Source organism: Erythrolamprus reginae, chromosome 10 (assembly GCF_031021105.1).
Source record: "Erythrolamprus reginae isolate rEryReg1 chromosome 10, rEryReg1.hap1, whole genome shotgun sequence".
Taxonomy (NCBI): domain Eukaryota; kingdom Metazoa; phylum Chordata; class Lepidosauria; order Squamata; family Dipsadidae; genus Erythrolamprus; species Erythrolamprus reginae.
Genome location: NC_091959.1, coordinates 23,646,096 through 23,668,799, shown reverse-complemented (window position 1 = coordinate 23,668,799; position 22,704 = coordinate 23,646,096). Strand labels below are relative to the sequence as shown.

At 38.8% G+C, this 22,704-nt stretch overlaps 2 protein-coding genes across 2 annotated transcripts in view; both read right to left on the bottom strand.

Annotated features, from left to right (window-relative positions):
- The window catches only part of LOC139173202 (uncharacterized), a 2,465-nt gene extending 1,795 nt beyond the window's left edge, over positions 1-670 (bottom strand). The window contains exon 1 of the mRNA XM_070762812.1: positions 570-670. Within this exon, the coding sequence (XP_070618913.1) occupies positions 570-670 (101 nt within the window). The remainder of the gene's footprint in view (positions 1-569) is intronic.
- Positions 1-14,881, bottom strand: part of LOC139173589 (ras-related and estrogen-regulated growth inhibitor-like protein) — a 15,601-nt gene extending 720 nt beyond the window's left edge. Inside the window, exons 1-4 of the mRNA XM_070763573.1 lie at positions 14,689-14,881; positions 10,795-10,848; positions 6,150-6,226; positions 1-1,186 (exon numbers count right to left, since the gene is read on the bottom strand). The exon at positions 1-1,186 is cut by the window's left edge and continues 720 nt beyond it. Coding sequence (XP_070619674.1) covers positions 761-1,186; positions 6,150-6,226; positions 10,795-10,848; positions 14,689-14,827 — 696 coding nt within the window. The 5' untranslated portion in view covers positions 14,828-14,881 and the 3' untranslated portion in view covers positions 1-760. The remainder of the gene's footprint in view (positions 1,187-6,149; positions 6,227-10,794; positions 10,849-14,688) is intronic.
- Between the last annotated feature and the right edge of the window lie 7,823 nt (positions 14,882-22,704).

The following is a 22,704-nucleotide window of genomic DNA, read 5'->3' as shown; positions in this document are numbered from 1 at the left end:
ACGCCCACAGTGTGGAAGTAAAAATTTTGGTAGCCCATCACTGGGTTAGATATACTCTGACTTAGCCCTGTTTATATAGGAGACAAACAATGTTCCATCCATATAGTAGCTCTTTGTAAATATCAAAGTGAACTACAGTACTAGAGCTTGTACAATACTAGTACAATACCCTCACATGGGATTCCAAAATTCCATTTCCAACTTATTAGGTGGATTTGGGCAAGTTGTTAATTTTCTCTGGGGCAAATTTTTTTCTTCTGGTGTTTCAGCATGGAGAGAATGGCGTGGGCCACTTCCTTCCTTTGAGAGACCCAGGAATTTTATTTATTTATTTATTCATTCGATGTTTATCCCGCCCTTCTCCTTAGTTAGACTCAGGGTGGCTTACCGCAAGTTAGCAATAGCACTTTTTAACAGAGCCAGCATATTGCCCCCCACAATCCGGGTCCTCGTTTTACCCACCTCGGAAGGATGGAAGGCTGAGTCAACCTTGAGCCGGTGATGAGATTTGAACCGCTGACCTGCAGATCTAGCAGTCAGCTTTAGTGGCCTACAATACTGCACCCTACCCACTGCAACCCCTGGGCTCTATTTTGCACCCAAAATGGCTTGATTCTCCTGCAGGATGAGCAGAAATGAGGAGGCTGACTCCCACATCAGCAAAATCCATGCTCCGCTCGGCCCATATAACAGAGGGGAAAACCCAGGATGTTCTCCCAACAGTGTTTATAGAAGGTTTGCTTTTGTTGTTGTTGTTATTTCACATGGAGTCTGTTCTTTTCCGAGCAAAGACAGCGGATACACTCTTGACAATATTGCGTATCCCTGTGCCTTTTTTCAGGGCCAGCTTGGCCTCGCAGATGCGTTCTGCTAAGCCATGGAAGACCATGAGTGCTCCATGATAGGCTTCGGCGGCTGACACCTCGTAGAATTCACAGTCCATGGAGAGGGCCAGAAGTCGCCCTTCCTCACTGGAAACCTCCCGGTGGTGGTGTAAATCCCGCTTGTTTCCCACGATAACTATGGGCACTTTCTCCTGGCTTGGGGTCTCCTTGGCAGCTTTGATGAACTGGACTTTGGGTTGGACGCTGTTGAAGCTTGAGCGATCGCAGATGCTGTAGACCAAGACGAAGCCATCCGCCCATTGGATGCGTTTGTCTTTGGATGAGTTCTCCTCTGACTTCTCCTGAATAAGAAAAGACGTAACGTTTTCAACAGTTGTTTAATAGATTGGTTGGACTGAAAAAGTCGTAATTATTTGAGCAAATAATAATAATGATGATGATGATGATGATGACGATGATATTAATAATAATAATAATAATAATAATAATAATAATAATAATAATAATCCATTGGAACTTGTGCCGGAACTACCATTTACCAGTGGCAAAGAACTGGTGGGATCATAAGCCCGAAAAAGTGGCCGAAAATGAGCAAGCAAAACTACTGTGGGACTTCCGACTTCAGACTGACCGAATTCTGAAGCATAACACACCAGACATCCTGATTGTGGAGAAAAAGAAAGCATGGATCATCGACATCGCAATCCCAGGGGACAGCAGAATTGAGGAGAAGCAGATAGAGAAATTAGTGAAATATGAAGATCTAAAAATCGAGCTGCAACAACTCTGGCATAAGCCAGTGAAAGTGGTCCCAGTGGTACTTGGCACGCTGGGTGCAGTGACAAAGGATCTCAGCGGACATTTGAAAACCATCGGAATTGACAAAATCTCCATCTGTCAATTGCAAAAGGCCGCTTTACTGGGATCGGCAAACATAATTCGCCACTACATCATGCAGTCCTAGGTGTTCTGTCTGGGTTTTCCCAGACCTCCACACCCACTGAAAAATAGCCAGACACTCTGGTAAAATCCAAAAGTAATTTATAGCAGGAAAAAATAAGCACAAAGGAAAACCTGTCTTCACAGCAGACAGGTTACAATACTTTACAACAGGGTCCTGATGTCCAGTCAATTCCAAAAGCTTCTTGCTGGCACCCCCCCCCAAGGTTTCAAGAGTCCAAGGCACAAACCAGGATTGTAGCCACCAAAGTTCACAAACAGGTCTCACGAATCTCCAAGATAAAACTCCACAAGCCAGGAAGGGTGGGGCCGCCTTTTATCCTTTCCCAAGCACCACACCCAAACCCAGCTGCGACCCCTAATGCTGGAAATATCTGGCCAATTGCGTTCTTCTCTCGTTAGCTCTCCTCTGTCGCATATCTATGAAGTCACTAGCATCTTCCCCCAGGGAATCCAGGCTGCTTGCTGGGGAGAGCTCCCCCTGGTGGAACTCTGGCTGTCCTTCATCTTCAGCCTGGGATTCAGCTTCTTCATCAGTCTGCCCCTCCTGGTCCTCATCCTCTGAGCCGGACACCGACAGCAAATCAGCCATTCCCGGAGGGGTCCCAGGCTGAACCACAACACCTAGGTGCTTGGGAAGTGCCCGACTGGTGATGAAATACAAAATCCAGCATAGTGATCTCGTTTGCTGTGTTGTATTGACATAATAATAATAATAATAATAATAATAATTATTATTATTATTATTGTTATTATTATTATTGTTGTTGTTGTTGTTATTGTCATTGTTGTTGTTGTTGTTGTTGTTGTTATTATTATTATTATTATTATTATTATTATTATTATTATTATTTAGATTTGCATGCCTTCCCTCTCCGATGAAAACCAACTCTTTGTGGAAAACCAAAGCAGCCATGCCAATTACCTTTGATGCACTGGTGTCATACCAAAAATTCTGGAAGAGCACTTGGACAAATACACATGTATTATAAAAGTTGAACCATTTGTGCAGTTCAGCACAAATATTATCACAATGTCATTGGCTCTCCTAGACCCTTAGAAAAGATAGACTAGTAAAAACTATCCAAAATAAACAGAACTTTCTGGGAGACTGCATGAAAATAACAACAATCGCTGAATAAAATTGGCACAACGTGTATAATTACAAACCAGCAAATCATATTATGGCTTGGTGCAATGTGAAAACACAACTTCTTCCAAAATAAGGTCTGGTGTGCAGTGATGGGCTCCTACAGGTATGGTCAGGTACGCAGAACCAGTGGGAAAATTTTGATTTTTTTTCTTTTTTTCCTTTCTGGGCTCTGGGTCTGTTTTTCCTATCGCAGTAAATGAGGTTCAATGTGTATAATTTTAGAAGAGCTGTGCATGTGTGTGTGTACATATACTTTATATAGTAGATAATATATATTTTTGGGTGCTTGTGTGTAATATGCATACATACATAGAATTAAATAGTCTATTTTGGAGGTTCGGTAATAGTAAATAGACAGGGAAATTGTCTCTCTTTGAGGCAAGGAGAGGCCAGGCACCCAAACCCTAACCCTTGACATGAGTGATGTCATGTTGGCCACCTTTAAGCCAATCACATGACCTTGAAGCCACCCCTGGTCATATGATTGTCAAACCACTCCCATCTAGTCACATGGCCGGCAAGCCACACCCATAAAATAAGCCACGCCCATGGTGTGGTAGTAAAAAAATTTGCAGCCCTTACTGCTGGTGTGAGAGACATCTATGTTAGCTAAAACGTAGAGAACCACATTGAGTCGATGTTCCCAGACTGAATCCAATTGTCTAAACTTTTGGATCTGGCCCCCAGCGTCCTTCCCAAAGGATCTGCCAAATGATAACATGTCAGAAGGTGAAAATTCCCGATTGCATCAGAAACATTCACATAATTGCACTTAATTGATGCAATTTCATTTTCATTAAATTTAAATTAAAAGCCAAACCCAGTTTTTATTCTCACCTTTTCTTCCCCAAAAGCCTTTTCTTTTTTTTGGGAGTTAAACCTCAGCATACCTTTGTGTGGTTGCTTGAACTGAAAAGAAAACTGACCTCAAAATTAAAGCAAAATATTCGGGAAGTAGCCAGGAGGCATATAGATAACAATGCATTCTCCATTTGAAAGGTGCAAATGGAAGGAATTTCTTTTTTCTTTTTACAAAACCAACCAGCATGAAGCTGTTTAATCATGTCCTATATTCTTCCATACTTTGATAGCGAAGAACTATGTATGTCAACTCAAGGGCCTTAGATGTAAGATAAGTTGCTTTGGAATGTGTGGGAGCACAAGCACACCACTCATCTGGAACTCTTTAGGGAAACCCATGTTTTTCCGAGACTGATGTGTGCATGGATGCTTTAATGAATCCCAGCGACTCATCAGGTCCCACAGAGTTGGTCTACTTCAGGTCCCGTCAGCTAAGCTATGCTGCCTGGCGGGACCTAGGCAGCAAAACGTTTTACTACCACACTGTGGGCGTGGCTTATTTTGTGGGTGTGGCTTGCCAGCCATGTGACCAGGTGGGAGTGGCTTGATGATCATGTGACTGGGGGTGGATTCAAGGTCATGTGACTGGCTTAAAGGTGGCCAACTTGACGACACTCATGTCAAGGGTTTGGGTTAGGGTGCCTGGCCTCTCCTCACCTCAAAGAGAGACAATTTCCCTCTCTATTTACTATTACCGAACATCCAAAATATACTATTTAATTCTATGTATATGCCATGTGTTCGTACATATTACACACAAGCACAGAAAAATATACATTATCTACTATATAAACTGTATGTGTACGTACACACACGCACAGCTCTTCTAAAATTATACACATTCAACCTCATTTACTGCGATAGGAAAAAGATACCCAGAGCCCAGAAGGGAAAAAAAGAAAAACAATTCAATTTTTCTATCGCTTCTGCAGACCTGACCATACCAGTAGGAGCCAATCACTGGACCTAGGGGTAGAGCCTTCTTTGTGGCAGCTCCGGTCCTTTGGAACCAACTCCCTCTAGAGATTCGTATCGCCACCATCCTCCTGGCCTTTTTTAAGGTTTTAAAAACTCACCTTTGGGGCCGTTGAGCATCAGTACCCTGGTCCGGCCTTTTGTATAATTGGGATGGAATGAATGATGGATAATTGTTTTTAGATTAGATGAGTTTTAACATTACATGTTCTACTTTGTATTTATTCTTGTTTTGTAAGCCGCCCCGAGTTTACGGAGGAGGGCAGCCTAGAAATCCAAATAATAAATAATAAATAAATAAACGAGTTACCAAAAAAAGTTTTGCGTTTGTGCAGCCATGTACAGTATTCTAAAAACCCTCTTCTAAAACGTAAGCAATGCACAATCCTATCAAATATATATTTCCTTTATTAGTTTTCAAATGGTCATTAGCTCAAAAGCAACAATTCAGGACGGAGGGGGGTGGGAGAATGATTTTATTAGGCATGTATTTTGTTATTCAATGGTAACTACTGTATTTTTCGAAGTATAAAACGAACCTTAGTTTTTGGGGAGGACAAGAGGGAAAGGAATCTGCTTAGCAGATATTCATCTGGCTTAGTCTGTCCTTAGTCTGGTCAGCTTCAGCACATTGTTTTAACCCCTGGTTAGGGCTTTAAAAAAACTTTATTAGGAGAGAGTGAGAATGAAAGAACTGGCAAGCCAGTAAGAGCTGGGAACATCGTTAGCACCTGGAAAGAAACATTCGGAGCAAGCAGGGGAAAAACCCTGCAAAGACTTAGAGCTTGGAAAACATTCTTTGCAGAAAGTAACAATGAAGGAGCTTGCAAGCCGGTAAGAGCTGGGACCATCGTTAGCACCTGGTTAGGACTGGAAAGAAACATTCAGAGCAAGTAAAGCAATGAAAAAAACCAACCCCTACAAAGATGGTTTGGAAAACATTCTTCACAGAGAGTAACAATGAAAGAGCTTGCAAGCTGGTAAGATCTGGAACATCGTTAGCACCTGGTTAGGGATGGAAAGAAATTTATTTGGAGCAAGTTAGAGCAATGGAAAAAAAAACCCTGCAAAGACTTAGGGCTTGGAAAACATTCTTCACAGAGCAAGACAATGAAAGAGCCTGGAAGGTAAGAGCTGGGAAGATTGTTAACAGCTAGTTAGGGCTGGGAGGCAAAAAGTTACATTCAGAATATAAAATACACCGAAATTATCAGCCTCTTTTAGAGAGGAAAATGTTGCATCTTATACTCAGAAAAATACGGTATATAACTACACTGGATTTTAACTATATTGGACTATACATGCACACCAATCCAGACACAGATTCTTATTTATAGGGATCCTTGTTTTCTTACCTGCGAGCAAGGAAAGTCCCAGATGTGGAAAAGAATTTCTTTGCCTTCTACTGCCAAACTGTGAGTGTAGATAGACTCTGGGCAGGGAGAGAGCAGAAAGTTCAAGTTGCCGCAAGCCATTCGCAAGAGTTCCGTCCCCCACAGGCAGCTTTGGGTGTCATAAAAGGGCAGCTCCACAGAGCAAAGCCTGAGAGGTTGACACACACCGCATGCGTTTGCCCAAGCCCTGAGGGTTTTGCCCTGATTGTTTGGATGGGGGGGGGGGAGACACAGCAGGCACTCTAAAGACCCCACGCACAACAGCAGCCGCTCTCTGCCCGAGAAGGGTTCCCTGAAGATGGGCTCCAACAAGCTTCCCAAGACAAAACCCCAGGGGGATCCCAGTGACTGACCCAGATTGGATCCTGCAACAATATCGTGGGATGTGTACATAGAAACATAGAAACATAGAAGTCTGACGGCAGAAAAAGACCCCATGGTCCATCTAGTCTGCCCTTATACTATTTTCTGTATTTTATCTTAGGATGGATATATGTTTATCCCAGGCATGTTTAAATTCAGTTACTGTGGATTTATCTACCACGTCTGCTGGAAGTTTGTTCCAAGGATCTACTACTCTTTCAGTAAAATAATATTTTCTCATGTTGCTTTTGATCTTTCCCCCAACTAACCTCAGATTGTGTCCCCTTGTTCTTGTGTTCACTTTCCTATTAAAAACACTTCCCTCCTGGATCTTATTTAACCCTTTAATATATTTAAATGTTTCGATCATGTCCCCCCTTTTCCTTCTGTCCTCCAGACTGTACAGATTGAGTTCATTAAGTCTTTCCTGATACGTTTTATACTTAAGACCTTCCACCATTCTTGTAGCCCGTCTTTGGACCCGTTCAATTTTGTCAATATCTTTTTGTAGGTGAGGTCTCCAGAACTGAACACAGTATTCCAAATGGGGTCTCACCAGCATTCTATATAGCGGGATCATAATCTCCCTCTTCCTGCTTGTTATACCTCTAGCTATGCAGCCAAGCATCCTACTTGCTTTCCCTACTGCCTGACTGCACTGTTCACCCATTTTGAGACTGTCAGAAATCACTACGCCTAAATCCTTTTCTTTTGAAGTATTTGCTAACACAGAACTGCCAATACAATAGTCAGATTGAGGATTCCTTTTCCCCAAGTGCATTATTTTACATTTGGAAACATTAAACTGCAGTTTCCATTGCTTTGACCATTTATCTAGTAAAGCTAAATCATTTACCATATTGCCGACGCCTCCAGGAATATCAACCCTATTGCACACTTTAGAGTCATCGGCAAATAGGCAAACCTTCCCTACTAGACCTTCCCCTATGTCACTCACAAACATATACATTTGCTTTCATTCATAATATCTTACTATATGTGCATGTACTGAATGTGTTATGTGCGTATTATCTTTATGGTAGCTGTCATCCACCTATCTACAGTGTCCGCATGTCTGCCTGTCTGTCCATCTGTTATCTATCTATCTATCTATCTATCTATCTATCTATCTTCATCATCTATAGCTATTTATCATCCACTCATCCATCCATTCATCCATCCACTCATCCATCCACTCATCCATCCACCCACCCACCCACCCACCCACCTATCTATCTATCTATCTATCTATCTATCTATCTATTTATCTATTTATCTATCTATCATCTACCTCCTACAAATCTGGAGTGTCTGATCCAAGTGCCAAGGTGTTTTGTGTCATTTTATTTTTAACAGCAACCCTAAGAAAGAGAAATAGGATTTAGCCAAAGACAAACTAGTGACTGTGGCAGAGGAAGGATACTGCAAAATCCCCATTCCCTCCCCACTCCAGGGAAAGGATACTGCAAAATCTCCATTCACTACCGGTTCTCCAGAACCTGTCAGAACCTGCTGAATTTCACCCCTGCTTATAGCTTCCCATAATTATTGTGCACTTATCTGAACATGTTTTACCTCAATAATTTTCCTTTAACATGAAGGGGTCTGAAGATGACATATGGAAGCAGACCTGGGTTTTTTCCAGCCTAATTTCCTCTTTGGGGGGGTATTGCTTTAAAATGAGAGTTATTTTCCTTTTGGGCAAGACGGGTAAAGCTTGCTAATGGCTTGGTTAAATTGGCCTGGATTTGTTTAGATTCTACCTCAAGTGTTCCGAAAATACCCACTGTGATCTTAAAATAATCATTTAACACTTCAGAGTATTATGTGATCTTGGTCAATTACTGTGCTGTTTAATTTGGTGTTGCTCAGTCCTAGCAAAAGAGATGGCTAATTTTTTAAAAAATAAGCAAGAGAGATGGCTAATATTTTTTTTAAAAAAAATAGCAAAAGAGATGGCTAATATTTTTTGAAAAAAGCAAAAGAGATGGCTAATTTTTTTTTTAACAAAGCAAAAGTGATGGCTAATTTTTTAAAAAAAAAGCAAAAGAGATGGCTAATTTTTTTTTTTAACAAAGCAAAAGTGATGGCTAATTTTTTTTTTTAAAAGCAAAAGAGATGGCTAATTTAAAAAAACAAAAAACAAAAGAGATGGCTAATTTTTTTTTAAAAAAGCAAAAGAGATGGCTAATTAATTTTTTTTAAAAAAAAAAGCAAAAGAGATGGCTAATTAATTTTTTTTAAAAAAGCAAAAGAGATGGCTAATTTTTTAAAAAAAAAACAAAAGAGATGGCTAATTTTTTTTAAAAAAAGCAAAAGAGATGGCTAATTTTTTTTTAAAAAAAAGCAAAAGAGATGGCTAATTTTTTTTTTAAAAAGCAAAAGAGATGGCTAATTTTTTTTTTTAAAGCAAAAGAGATGGCTAATTTTTTTTTTAAAAAAGCAAAAGAGATGGCTAATATTTTTTTTAAAAAAAGCAAAAGAGATGGCTAATTTTTTTTAAAAAAAAAGCAAAAGAGATGGCTAATTTTTTTTAAAAAAAGCAAAAGAGATGGCTAATTTTTTTTAAAAAAAAAAACAAAAGAGATGGCTAATTTTTTTTAAAAAAAGCAAAAGAGATGGCTAATTTTTTTTTAAAAAAGCAAGAGATGGCTAATTTTTTTTAAAAAAAGCAAAAGAGATGGCTAATTTTTTTAAAAAAAAAACAAAAGAGATGGCTAATTTTTTTTTAAAAAAGCAAAAGAGATGGCTAATTTTTTTTTAAAAAAGCAAAAGAGATGGCTAATTTTTTTTTAAAAAAGCAAAAGAGATGGCTAATTTTTTTTAAAAAAAGCAAAAGAGATGGCTAATTTTTTAAAAAAAAAAAAACAAAAGAGATGGCTAATTTTTTTTTAAAAAAGCAAAAGAGATGGCTAATTTTTTTTTAAAAAAGCAAAAGAGATGGCTAATTTTTTTAAAAACAAAAACAAAAGAGATGGCTAATTTTTTTTTTTAAAAGCAAAAGAGATGGCTAATTTTTTTTAAAAAAAAAAAAGCAAAAGAGATGGCTAATTTTTTTTAAAAAAAGCAAAAGAGATGGCTAATTTAAAAAAAAAAAAAGCAAAAGAGATGGCTAATTTTTTTTAAAAAAGCAAAAGTGATGGCTAATTTTTTTTAAAAAGCAAAAGTGATGGCTAAAATCCTAGCAAAAGAAATGCCCCCCCCCCCAAAAAAAAATTCTAAAAGTGGTCCAGAAGATCTCCAAGGTCCCTTCCAAATTCCTTGTACATCACCCTTGGACAAGAAAGAATTCTGTCCTGTCCCCATTCCTATTCTATTCTGAATGCCATAGATGCTAATCAAAAGAAATGATTGGTTTAATCAAGGCTAAAGAGAACGTAGGGCATCATTTTTATTTTGCTATTTGTGTCCTTATGAATCTCAAATTTCCTTTCTATCCTATCACCCCCACTAGCTCAACCTTGTGTCAGGCCCAAGCTGTCGTTTGAATTAGAGACTTTGGCCTGCTACAATTAGAGTAGTTCTGTGGGAACTGGGGAGGGGTGGTTACACGAAGGGGAAAAATATGAGCCACAACAAATTCCTTCCAGAAGATTCAAGGTCATCCTTTGTTCAGCACCAGCTGGAAGTACAGGGGAGGACTGTGGACATTCAGACAAACTGGAGTGGTCCATGTGATGAACTTGTGGGGGTGGGGATGAGGGATGAACCTTAACCTGGGTGGAGAACTGTAGGAAAAGCTAGTATCAGTTTGACTACAGTTTGTAACCCAGATGGCTCTGTTAATAAATTGGAACTTGGAAGAAGGCCAAGGTTTAGACCAGTGTTTTTCAACCTTGGCAGTTTAAGATGTGTGGACTTCAATTCCCAGAATTCCCAACGCTGGCTGGGGAATTCTGGGAATTGAAGTCCACACATCTTCAAACTGCCAAGGTTGAGAAACACTGGTTTAGACTCTGATTTATTTCTGGGATGTTTATTGGGACACTGACACCTTGGCTATTTTAAGATGTGTGGACTTTAACACCCACAATTCTCCAGCCAGCAGATTTGATTGGGAATCCAGGCTGTTAAAGTCCAGATATGTTAAATCAGCCGAGGTGTAGAAACACTGCTGTACCCAAAAGATATTCTGGTAGGTTTCTTTGCGGGGGCCCATTTCAATGGTCCATCCATCACCCACCACTCCCAGGATGAAAGAGATGATTAACCAGCCCCAAATTGTGCAAAGATCCACACTCACCCATGTCTCCATATTCCCCAATAAACCTTTTGGTGAGGAAACGCACCGTCAGAGCTGTGAAGAAAAAGTGGGAGTTAAAACTGTTATATAGAACAGATGGGGCAGGAGGAGGGGTGGAAAAGGAGGTTATCATTCACCAGGAAGCTGTTTTCCCTCCCACATTAAAAATAAAACCCAGCTTCTGAATCAAATTCAGTTTTCTACAAAATATGAGATAGATGGTATTATAATAATAATAATAATAATAATAATAATAATAATAATAATAATAATAGTTGTTGTTGTTATTGTTTTGTTGTTGTTGTTGTTGTTATTATTATTATTATTATTATTATTATTATTATTATTATTATTATTATTATGTCAATACAACACAGCAAACAGGATCACTTAGCTGGATTTCGTATTTCATCACCAGTCGAGTGCTTCCCAAGCACCTAGGACTGCGTGATATAGCGGCGATTATTATAATTATTATTACTATTATTATTATTATTATTATTATTATTATTATTATTATTATTATTATTTAGATTTGTATGCTGCTCCTCTTGGTTGCAAACAATCAAGAAATAAACAACTTTAATACAACACATTGTATTGTACTTGACTGTGAAAAATATGACTTCAGTAACTGAGTTGTCGAAGTGTGGAACTCATTACCGGACTCCATAGTGTCATCCCCAAACCCCCGACAATTTACCCTTAGATTATCTATGGTTGACCTATCCAGATTCCTAAGAGGTCAGTAAGGGGCAAGTACAAGTGCACTAGAGTGCCTTCCGTCCCCTGTCCTATTGCTCTCCTATATCTCCTATACCTTTCTTCTATTGTTATATCTCTTCTTTTATTCTTTAATTGATATGTTCTATTACTATATCTTCTTTTCTATTCTTTCTTAGATATATTTTACTATGAGTATCTCCTCTATAACCTTCATCATGTATTTTACTATGTGTGTGTATGTATGTATGTGTGTGTGTGTGTGTGTGTATATATACCCACTAAAACCCTCATTGTGTATTGGACAAAATAAAATAAATAAATAATAAATAAATAAATAAACATTGAGGTGACATTAAAGAAACTAAGATGAAACATGTTTGGATAGGATAGATTACAGATAACCAGGAATGATTTTAATGTTTGTTTAGTTATGAAAAATGAGCTATACTTATTCGATTAAGAACAAATTGTATAAATAAATTGTAACTAGCTTTGATATTTTTCTTTTTACCATCAATACAATGTACTAGTAACAATTAATAATAGATTAATAGAGCAGAATGAATTTGAAAGTATTTAAGGCAATGATATGAAGTATTGTAAAGATTTAGAAAGATATAAGTAAAAATAATTTAGTAAAGAGAGAACAAGGTTATCTATCTTGTTTTTAACATAATTTCTTTGTCCCCTTTCTTTCCTTTCTTTGTCCTATTGATGTATAATTTTTCTTTTTATTGAATGTAATGTAATGTATAGTTGGAAGTCAATTTATTTCATAATAATAATAATAATAATAATAATAATAATAATAATAATAATAATAATTTCAAATATTTAAAGACCCATGTCCTCAACATTTTTCCTTTCTTTGTTCTATTTATGTATAATTTTTCTTTTTCTTGAATGTAATTTAATGTATAGCTGTAAGTCAATTTATTTCCTAATAAATAAAATAATAATAATAATAATAATAATAATAATAATAATAATAATGAAATTCAAATATTTAAAGACCCATGTCCTCAACATTTACCTTTGTACCTTAACCACGTTACCCTCTTTTTTACTGTTTCATGCAGATCTTGTAATTTTCAATTAAAAAGAACACTAAAACTTTTATAGAATCAAATGTTTTCAGCACTCTCTAGATTCACAGGCGGCAAACGGAGCCCTCTCTGTTGGCACCTGAGATTTCTCTCAACTCAGGTCCACCTCGCATTCATGCGCCTCCAGCTGGTTTTCGGGTCTGCCCTCCTTGCGGGAAATGTGCGCGCATGCTCCTGGGAGGAGTTACTTTTCTCCTCACTTTCTGCCACCCGTGCCTTCCCAGATCTCCGGAGAGTGACAAAGATGATTAGGGGATTAGAGGCTAAAACACATGAAGAACAGTTGCAAAAACTGGACATGGCTAGTTTAATGAAAAGAAGGACCAAGGGAGACATGATAGCAGTACTCCAACATCTCAGGGGTTGCCACAAAGAAGGAGTCAACATATTCTCCAAAGCACCTGAGGGTAGAACAAGAAGGAAGCTGGACAAGGAGAGAAGCAACTTAGATCAAGGGAGATATTTCCTGACAGTTAGAACAATTATCCAGTGAAACAGCTTCCCTCCAGAAGTTGTGAATCTTCCAACACTGGAAGTTTAAAAGCAGATGTTGGATAACCATCTGTCTGAAGTAGTGTAAGGGTATCCTGCCTTAGCAAGGGGTTGGACTAGAAGATCTCTTAAGGTTGGCCACTTATAAAAAGAACATCACGTGCAAATCCAACCATAATCTGGAATCAGCTTCCTCCAGAGGTTTGCACTGGCCCCATCTTCCTCGCCTTTCACAAGAGCCTCAAGACCCATCTCTGTCGCCAGGCATGGGGCAGTTAGATTATGCCCCCTCCCCTTCTGACCATTAAATGTTATGTGTGGATGTGATTGAGTTATTGACTGCTTTTTAATGTAATGGGATTTTAGTTCATGGTTTTTAATTATTAGATTTGTACATATATTGTTTTTGTATTGTGTTCTGTGAGCCGCCCTGATAATAATAATAATAATAATAATAATAATAATAATAATAATAATAATAATTTTTTTAAAAAATCCACTGGAACTTGTGCCAGAACTACCATTTACCAGTGGCAAAGAACTGGTGGAATCATAAGCCCGAAAAAGTGGTCGAAAATGAGCAAGCAAAACTACTGTGGGACTTCCGACTTCAGACTGACCGAATTCTGAAGCATAGCACACCAGACATTGTGATCGTGGAGAAAAAGAAAGTATGGATCATCGACATCGCAATCCCAGGGGACAGCAGAATTGAGGAGAAGCAGCAAGAGAAATTAGTGAAACACGAAGATCTAAAAATCGAGCTGCAATGACTCTGGCATAAGCCCGTGAAAGTGGTCCCAATGGTACTTGGCACGGTGGGCGCAGTACCAAAGGATCTCAGCGGACATTTGAAAACCATCGGAATTGACGAAATCTCCATCTGTCAATTGCAAAAGGCTGCTTTACTGGGATCGGCAAACATAATTCGCCACTACATCACACAGTCCTAGGTTCTTGGGAAGCGCCCGACAGGTGATGAAATACGAAATCCAGCATAGTGATCTCGTTTGCTGTGTTGTATTGATGATGAGGATGATGATGATGAGGATGATGATGATGAGGATGATAATAATAATAATAATAATAATAATAATAATAATAATAATAATAATAGTAACATCTCAGCTCAGCAGGTTAAGAGATCCAGGCTGGGCATAAGATCCCTGGATTCCACAGGGCTCACCCATGCAGATAATTGCAATGGATCTGCGCCGAAGATCAGAATTGTGAAACACCCACCTTAATTCCCTTTCGCTCTTCTGCAGGGAGAATCTGACAAGCCAGTTAGTAATGTGTGTTTGGTTAACGAAGCGAGAGAACTGTTTAGCCCCATGTAAATGTGCAACGTTTAATCCACTCATTAAATGTTGCAGCATTGTATTTTTACCTGCCTACCCTTTCTGGGCAGGGCAACTTTCACTTTTCATTGATACCCTGCACAACCGAAGCTTGCATTGCATGTTTGCAAGTTTCTTCCTGTACTTTGGTTTCTGGTTTTGTTTTGTTTTTACAGCAGAGAGAGATTATTTCACAGCCCCGGACAGCAGTAGTTTTGTCGCCAACTTACCTGACTTTCCCACGCTGTCTGCTCCTAGGATCACCACGTTGGCTTCCATTTTCACAGGGGCAGAAGGGGAGACCTCTGCCCCAGGCTGGTGGTCAGGAGTGAAGCTGGCACTCCTGCGAAGGGGAATCCGGAGGACCATTGATAAAGATCTCTTGTTCCCTCCGGTCTATCAGCTGGGGAAAGTGTTTCAGCTGTTTTCTCCCCCGTCAAAACAAGAATGAGTCTTTCTCACTTGCCACCAGTGGGAGTTATTTGCATGGATCATACCAAACTAGAGGAACTGAAGGGGTTCCCTTCTTGGAAGCTACTAACCAACACCATTCTTTTTTTTAAAAAAAACCAACCTTTATTCACTATATACATTAAAAAAAGAGAAATGCAAATAACGACTTACAAACAAAAAGAAAAAAAAAGCAAACAAACACAACATAAACATCTATAGTTCGTTGTAAAGGGTGACATAGCTAAAGGCATTAAAGAGAATTTAGATAATACAGTGATCCCTCTATTATCGCGAGGGTTCTGTTCCAAGACCCCTCGCAATAATCGATTTTTCGCGATGTAGGGTTGCGGAAGTAAAAACACCATCTGCGCATGCGCGCCCTTTTTTTCTATGGCCGCGCATGCGTAGATGGTGGAGTTTGCGTTCCCCGCCGCCCACGCAAAGGGGAAACCCCGGCTCCTCGCTGATGCCTGCCACTCGCCCGCCCGCCAGCAAGAGGAGGAAGACCCAGGGAAGGTTCCTTCGGCCGCCCAGCAGCTGATCTGCTCGGTGCAGCAACAGCGAGCAGACGAAGATCGGGGTTTCCCAGCCGCCCACGCAAAGGGGAAACCCCGGCTCCTCGCTGATGCCCCTGCCCGCCCACCCGCCGCCCGCCAGCAAGAGGGGGAGAGATAGAGAAAGAGAAGGAAAGAGATGAGAGAGGGAGGAAGAGACTGTGAGAGAGGAAGAAGCAAGATAGAGAGAGAGAGAGAGAGAAAGAAAGATGAGAAAGGAAGGAAGAGAGTGACGTCATCGGTGGAAAAATCGCGATATAGCGTTTCGCGAAGATCGAGATCGCGAAACTCGAGGGATCACTGTATATTCAATACATATTAGACCAAAGAAATAAACTATAATTCTAACTCATTCTATATTTTCATTAAACTGTTTTGTGATAAATGTTAACAACAACACTAGTAGTGTAAGGGCAGATTAGATGGACCATGAGGTCTTTTTCTGCCGTCACTCTTCTATGTTTCAATGTTTTTATGTTCAGACAAATGGGTATCCAACACCTTCTTAAAACTTCCAGCGTTGGAGCATTCACAACTTCTGGTGGCTGACTGTTCCACAGATTCATTCATTGTTCTGTCAGGAATTTTCTCCTTAGTTCTAAGTTGCTTCTCTCCTTGTTTAGTTTCCATACATTGCTTCTTGTCTTAACCTCAGGTGCTTTGGAGAATAGCTTGACTCATCTCAGATAATTTAGGTAATTCATTCATTCATTTATTTCATAGATCAAATGTTTAATCAAGGAACCCAACCCACCCCGTCAATGATGTCCCACTTTACCAATGTGAAAATCTGGTCACCTTAACTTAAAAGCCTGATTCTAGATAATGAAGGCAAAATCTTCCTAGATAAACCTTGGCAACCAGGCACTGTGTAGAGATCATGCCTCCACACGCCCAGTACCACCAGGCTCTAATGAAATGAAAAGTATGGCAGCCCGCCTGGGACATCTATTAAACTCTCTTTCTTCTCCAAATATATTGGCATGTCAGAACTTCAAATACAAACTTAATAAACAAATTATCACAGATAATCCCCACTCGGTCAAGGGCCTCGGAATACTAATAATTAAAGATCTAAGTGCCAAAGCCCACTGCAACAACATCGCTAAGAAGGCCTCAAGAGTTGTTAATCTGATCCTACGTAGCTTCTGCTCTGGAAATCTCACACTACTTACCAGAGCTTATAAAACTTTCGCCAGACCCATCTTAGAATATAGCTCATCTGTTTGGAACCCATATCGCATCTCAGACATTAACACCCTTGAAAATGTTCAAAGATACTTCACAAGAAGAGCCCTTCATTCCTCCAATCGAAACAGAATACCCTACGGAACTAGACTTACAATCCTGGGTCTTGAAAGCTTAGAACTACGATGCCTTAAAACCCTGCTGTTCTGTTCGAAAAAACTTCCTAATGTTATGTTCGTGTCACCCTGACCCGGACCGAAAACTCTTCATTTGAAGTGCTTATGTTTGGTCAATTTGAAAACCTTTTTCACTTGGAAAGTAGTCTGAACATTTCTGCACACAATGATATGAAAATTGAAATGAAAAAAGTAAATCTTATTGGTTTATTTTGCGGATATATTGCATGCCCCCCCGTTTTTGTGAATTTTTTTCAATTTATGGATAGTTTTGCTTGCAAAATCCATTCTATTTTACTAAAGTTGGTGTGGGATTGGTAGCTTGAACATTTCTGAACATAATGATATGAAAATTGAACTGGAAAAATTGATGCATATTGGTTTATTTTGTTGATGAAATGCATGCCCCCCCGTTTTTTTGAAATAGTCTTCACTTTATGGATAGTTTTGCTAGCAAAATATATTCTATTTTACCAAAGTTGGTGTGGGATTTGTAGCTTGAACATTTCTGAACATAATGATATGAAAATTGAACTGGAAAAATTGATGCATATTGGTTTATTTTGCACATAAATGGGCCCCCATGCTTATACTCAAATAGGCTTATACTCGAGTAGGCTTATACTCGAGTACAAGACAATATGGTTTTATATTCAAAAATAAACCAATAAGAATAATTTTTTTCAGTTCATTTCTATTTTTCTTATGTTCAGGATTGTTTCAAAAGGATATTCCAAATATTTCTAGCCAAATATGTATAAAAAGTGACAATAATGGCACACAGCAAGGCCGAGGGGGGGTGGCCCTTTTGTGGCAAAAATAAACCAATAATAACCATTTTTTCCAGTTCATTTATATTTTTCTTATATTCAGAAATGTTCAATTTAGTATATCATACCTTTTGGGGGGAAATTCCTTAGGGATTTGTAGCCCTAAAAAATAGAAATTGACACGAAATTCAGAAAGGATGGGTGGAGGGGCTTTTTGATCAAAATAAAACTATAAGTCTCAATTTTTCCAGTTCAATTTTCATATCATTATGTTCATAAATGTTCAAACTAGTTTTCCAGTTGAAAAAGTTTTCAAAAAGATCAAATTCAAGTACCTAAAAAAATTCTTTTTGGTCCGGTCACATACGAACAGAAACAGACTCGAAGTGATGATTTTTTTTTGCCCAGAAAACAATTAGCCACCACCCCAAAAATATTTTTTGATGATCAGCATTGTTAAATTGAGTAAATGAATGCCTAAGATTTTAAATAATATTTCGGATTTGGAACATAAAAAAATAAAAAGTGAAAATGGTTGCAAGCAGCCGAGGGGGGGGGGCTTATTTCTGATGTTAAAAAACCAATAAGAATCATTTTTTTCAGTTCCTTTATATTTTTCTTATATTCAGAAATGTTCAAGCTACCAATCCCACACCAACTTTAGTAAAATAGAATGGATTTTGCAAGCAAAACTATCCATAAATTGAAAAAAAATCACAAAAACGGGGGGGGGGGCGTGCATTATATCAGCAAAATAAACCAATAAGATTTACTTTTTTCATTTCAATTTTCATATCATTGTGTGCAGAAATGTTCAGACTACTTTCCAAGTGAAAAAAGTTTTCAAATTGACCAAACATAAGCACTTCAAATGAAGAGTTTTCGGTCCGGGTCAGGGTGACCCGAACATAACATTAGGAAGTTTTTTTGCCCAGCAAAAACTAAGCCTCCCACCCCCCAAAAAAAATTCTCATAGAGAGAACCCCTGAAATGATGAAAAGTCATGAAATTTCAAGTTTCAGATATGCAGGGAAAATGTTTTACCGGGGACTCAAACTTGGTTTCGGGTCACATAGGACCCGAACAGAACAGCAGGGTTTTAAACATGATCTAAGTATTGCTCACAAGATCATATGCTGCAATGTCCTGCCTGTCAAAGACTACTTCAGCTTCAACCACAACAACACAAGAGCACACAACAGATTCAAGCTTAATATTAACCGCTCCAAACTTGACTGTAAAAAATATGATTTTAGTAATCGGGTTGTCGAAGCGTGGAACTCATTACTGGACTCTGTACTATCATCCCCTACCCCCCAACATTTTACACTTAGACTATCCACGGTTGATCTCTCCAGATTCCTAAGAGGTCAGTAAGGGGTGTACATAAATGCACTAGAGTGCCTTCCGTCCCCTATCCTACAGTCTCTCCTATATCTCGTATTTTTTCTCTACTATATCCTGTATAACCTTCATTGTGTATTACATTGTGTATTGGACAAAATAAATATTTTTTTAAAAAAAAAGGCCATGGTAGAAATTACCTGTTTGCACAGAATGTCTCCTGTGTTGGGATTTGACAGATGCAATTCTAGAGTGATGTATGTGGTGTCATTCTAGCTTCGTTTGAACACCTTCAGCAAGCTGGAGAAGGTCCTTCTAGAACAGTGTTTCCCAACCTGGGCAATTTGAAGATATTTGGACTTCAACTCCCAGAATTCCCCAGCCAGCATTCGAGGGGGAGGCAGAAACCCAGATCACATAGAATTCATTCCAGATCTTATCTCCTTATACTTTCCCTAGACATTTTTGTTTGTAGAAAAATCACTGGTATTTAAACACTTTCGGGAAGAGGCTGGCCAAAAAAGACGCCCTGCATTTTCTTTCAACATCTTTTGGTGTACATTGGGTGCTCTGGGGTGGAGCTCCATTTTCGCTACCCCACTGCGTTCGCCCCTGTCCAGGCAGCAGCCCACCCTTGGAAGCATCTATTTGCTCACTCAAGCTAGACCAATACAATACTCCATGTATGTCATAACAAGCAAATCTGCATCCATTGGCTACACCAGTGTTTCCCAACCTTGGCAACTTGGAGATATTTGGACTTCAATTCCCAGAATCCCCCAGCCAGCGAATGCTGGCTGGGGAATTCTGGGAGGTGAAGTCCAAATATCTCCAAGTTGCCAAGGTTGGGAAACACTGCGCTACACCATTGTGTCTCTTTCCTGAATAGGTATTGCCCATGGTGAAACTTAGATGAAAAAGGCAGAATATATACAGTGTTCCCTCGAACTTCGCAAAAAGTCTATACCACGGTTTTTCAAAAATATTAATTAAAAAATACTTTGCGTTTTTTTCTCCTATACCATGGTTTTTCCTGCCCGATGATGTCATATATCATCACCAAACTTTCGTCCACCTTTAATAAATATTTTTTTAAATAAACTTTAATAAAGAAACATGGTGAGTAATAATCTAAATGGTTGCTAAGGGAATGGGAAATTGCAATTTAGGGGTTTAAAGTGATACTGTCCATAGCCAAAAATAGTGTATTTACTTCCGCATCTCTACTTCACGGAAATTCAACTTTCGTGGGTGGTCTCGGAACGCAACCCCCGCGAAAAGTGAGGGAACACTGTATATGTATACTGTACGTGTGTGTGTGTTTGTATGTACATATGTATGTATCACATGTTTTTGCTGAATTTTTAAAATTAAGGGAGGCTAGGATAGCGCATATACAGTATGTATGTATTTGTATATATGTGTGTGTGAGTGTTTGTGTATGTATGAATGTATACCATGTGTGACCAGCCTTTAAGTGCCTAATCCACCTTAGCTAATTTATATGACAAATGTGGCAACCTTGTTTATTCCTTTCCCTAATAGTATCAAACTGACTATAGACCTCAAAGTTTATGGATTTAGTGGTATTGACCATGTGTAATTGACTGGATTTTATCCTGGATTTTATCTGTTATTTATCATTTTATCATACAAATTTTGGCTGTGTATTTACTGTTTTTATTTGCTTTGGTCTATAAAACGTATCAGGAAAGACTTAATGAACTCAATCTGTATAGTCTGGAGGACAGAAGGAAAAGGGGGGATATGATTGAAACATTTAAATATGTCAGAGGGTTAAATAAGGTCCAGGAGGGAAGTGTTTTTAATAGGAAAGTGAACACAAGAACAAGGGGACACAATCTGAAGTTAGTTGGGGGAAAGATCAAAAGCAACATGAGAAAATATTATTTTAATTTAAGAGTAGTAGATCCTTGGAACAAACTTCCAGCAGACGTGGTTGGTAAATCCACAGTAACTGAATTTAAACATGCCTGGGATAAACATAGATCCATCCTAAGATAAAATACAAAAAATAGTATAAGGGGAGACTAGATGGATCGTGAGGTCTTTTTCTGCCGTCAGTCTATGTTTATATGAGTGTAATAATAAATTTGATTTGATTTGACTGGGCCGAAGTGATCCAGCCAGCTGTCGTGCTTAAAGGGGGACTAGAAATCCAGTCTGCTGGTTTTGAAGTCAACATTTCAAGCTTAGACCAGATTGATTGTCTACCATGTCAGTTGACTCTAACCTCACTGAAAAATTGGCTTTAGAACTTGGAACCCAGGCATGAAGGCAGACAGAGGAGGGGACTTCCTATTGGTCCATTTGAATAGGCCCCAACTGTCAAGTTTCAGTTGTTACTAAGGGAACGGAGCAGCTTGAATTTAGCCAACTTTATGTGTGGCTCTCCCTCATTTGCTCAACTTAAAGGTTTCAGGTCAATTCTGCCTTTCTGTATTGGCAGTATTGGCTGGCAAAGAAAATTCTTTTTATCTGTTTCATTGTTTTTTGAAATAATATAGGTAGAGGGAAGTTGGGGTTGGGTGGGGTTGGGGAGTTAGGTTTTAGATAGATGATCTAAAGGGACTGCAGTTTTGAATAGGCTTGCTAAGAAAGTTATTGTTATTTGTTTTGTTTTTTTAAATAGTAAGCAATTAAATAAAATAGATAAGTTAAATAGATAAGTAAGTAAGATTATAGATATGATTAGGAAGTTCATCCAAAGGAAAGCTGAGAAGATAACCAAAGGCTCAGAAAGTTCAAAATCCAGGAAAGCAAAGCATAGTAATAAACAGTCAGACAAAAAACCCCAAAATAACGCTGATAAGTTAACTGAAAGCCCAGAAGTCAAAATGGCCAAAATGCAAGAATGCATACAAGATCCAGGAAAATAAAGCAAAGAGGGTAACCAAAAGCCCAGAAATTGAAGTTCAAGGCTTAGCAACAATTCAAGAAGGCAAATCTAAGGAGCCAGACAAAAACCAAGAAAATATAGCTGCAAAGTTAACCAAAGGCCCAAATGTCGAAGTTCTGCAGTCAGTCAAAATCCTAGCAATCTTAGCTCGGATTTTAGAAAAACAACTTCTTCAAGAAACTCCTGTCCACCTGAAGCAAAAGGACAACCAGCCATCTCGAAGGTGTTTCAGCCCCACAGGTGAGAGGTTTTCAGTTATCTTTCCTAGCAAACCTACACTAGCTATTTACACTGTAGCTATCTCTCTCTAGACATTACCATACAAAATACTCATAATTCTCTATCTACTACCGTGAGTCGCCCCGAGTCCTCGGAGAGGGGCAGCATACAAATCCAATTAAAATAGAAAAATAGAAATAGAAAATACTATTCTCAGTTACAATACTCAGCCACAAGTCTTCAGCCACGATATTCTTCAGCCACCACAAGCCACAAGCCACACTAAACCACAAGCCACTCTATCTTCAAAAGCCACACCTATGCAAAGGTGCTTTATGGTATATACTTGAAGTCAACCAATCAGATTACACTACAATCTGCAGATTCACCGTGACTAAGCAGTTCGACATTGTTAAAGTCATTACGATGATTACAGTTCTTCTCTCTGCAATTTGGGCCCCGATCCTGACCAACTCTGGATGGGCTGTTCCAGCTATGGAGACTTTGATGCCTGTGTTATTGTTCCCCCTCCTCCCTTTTCTCATTTTCTTCCAAAAGAGAGAACAAAAATCAGATGAAGAGTAGACAAAGGCAGAAGGACAGATTACAAAGTCCACGTGGG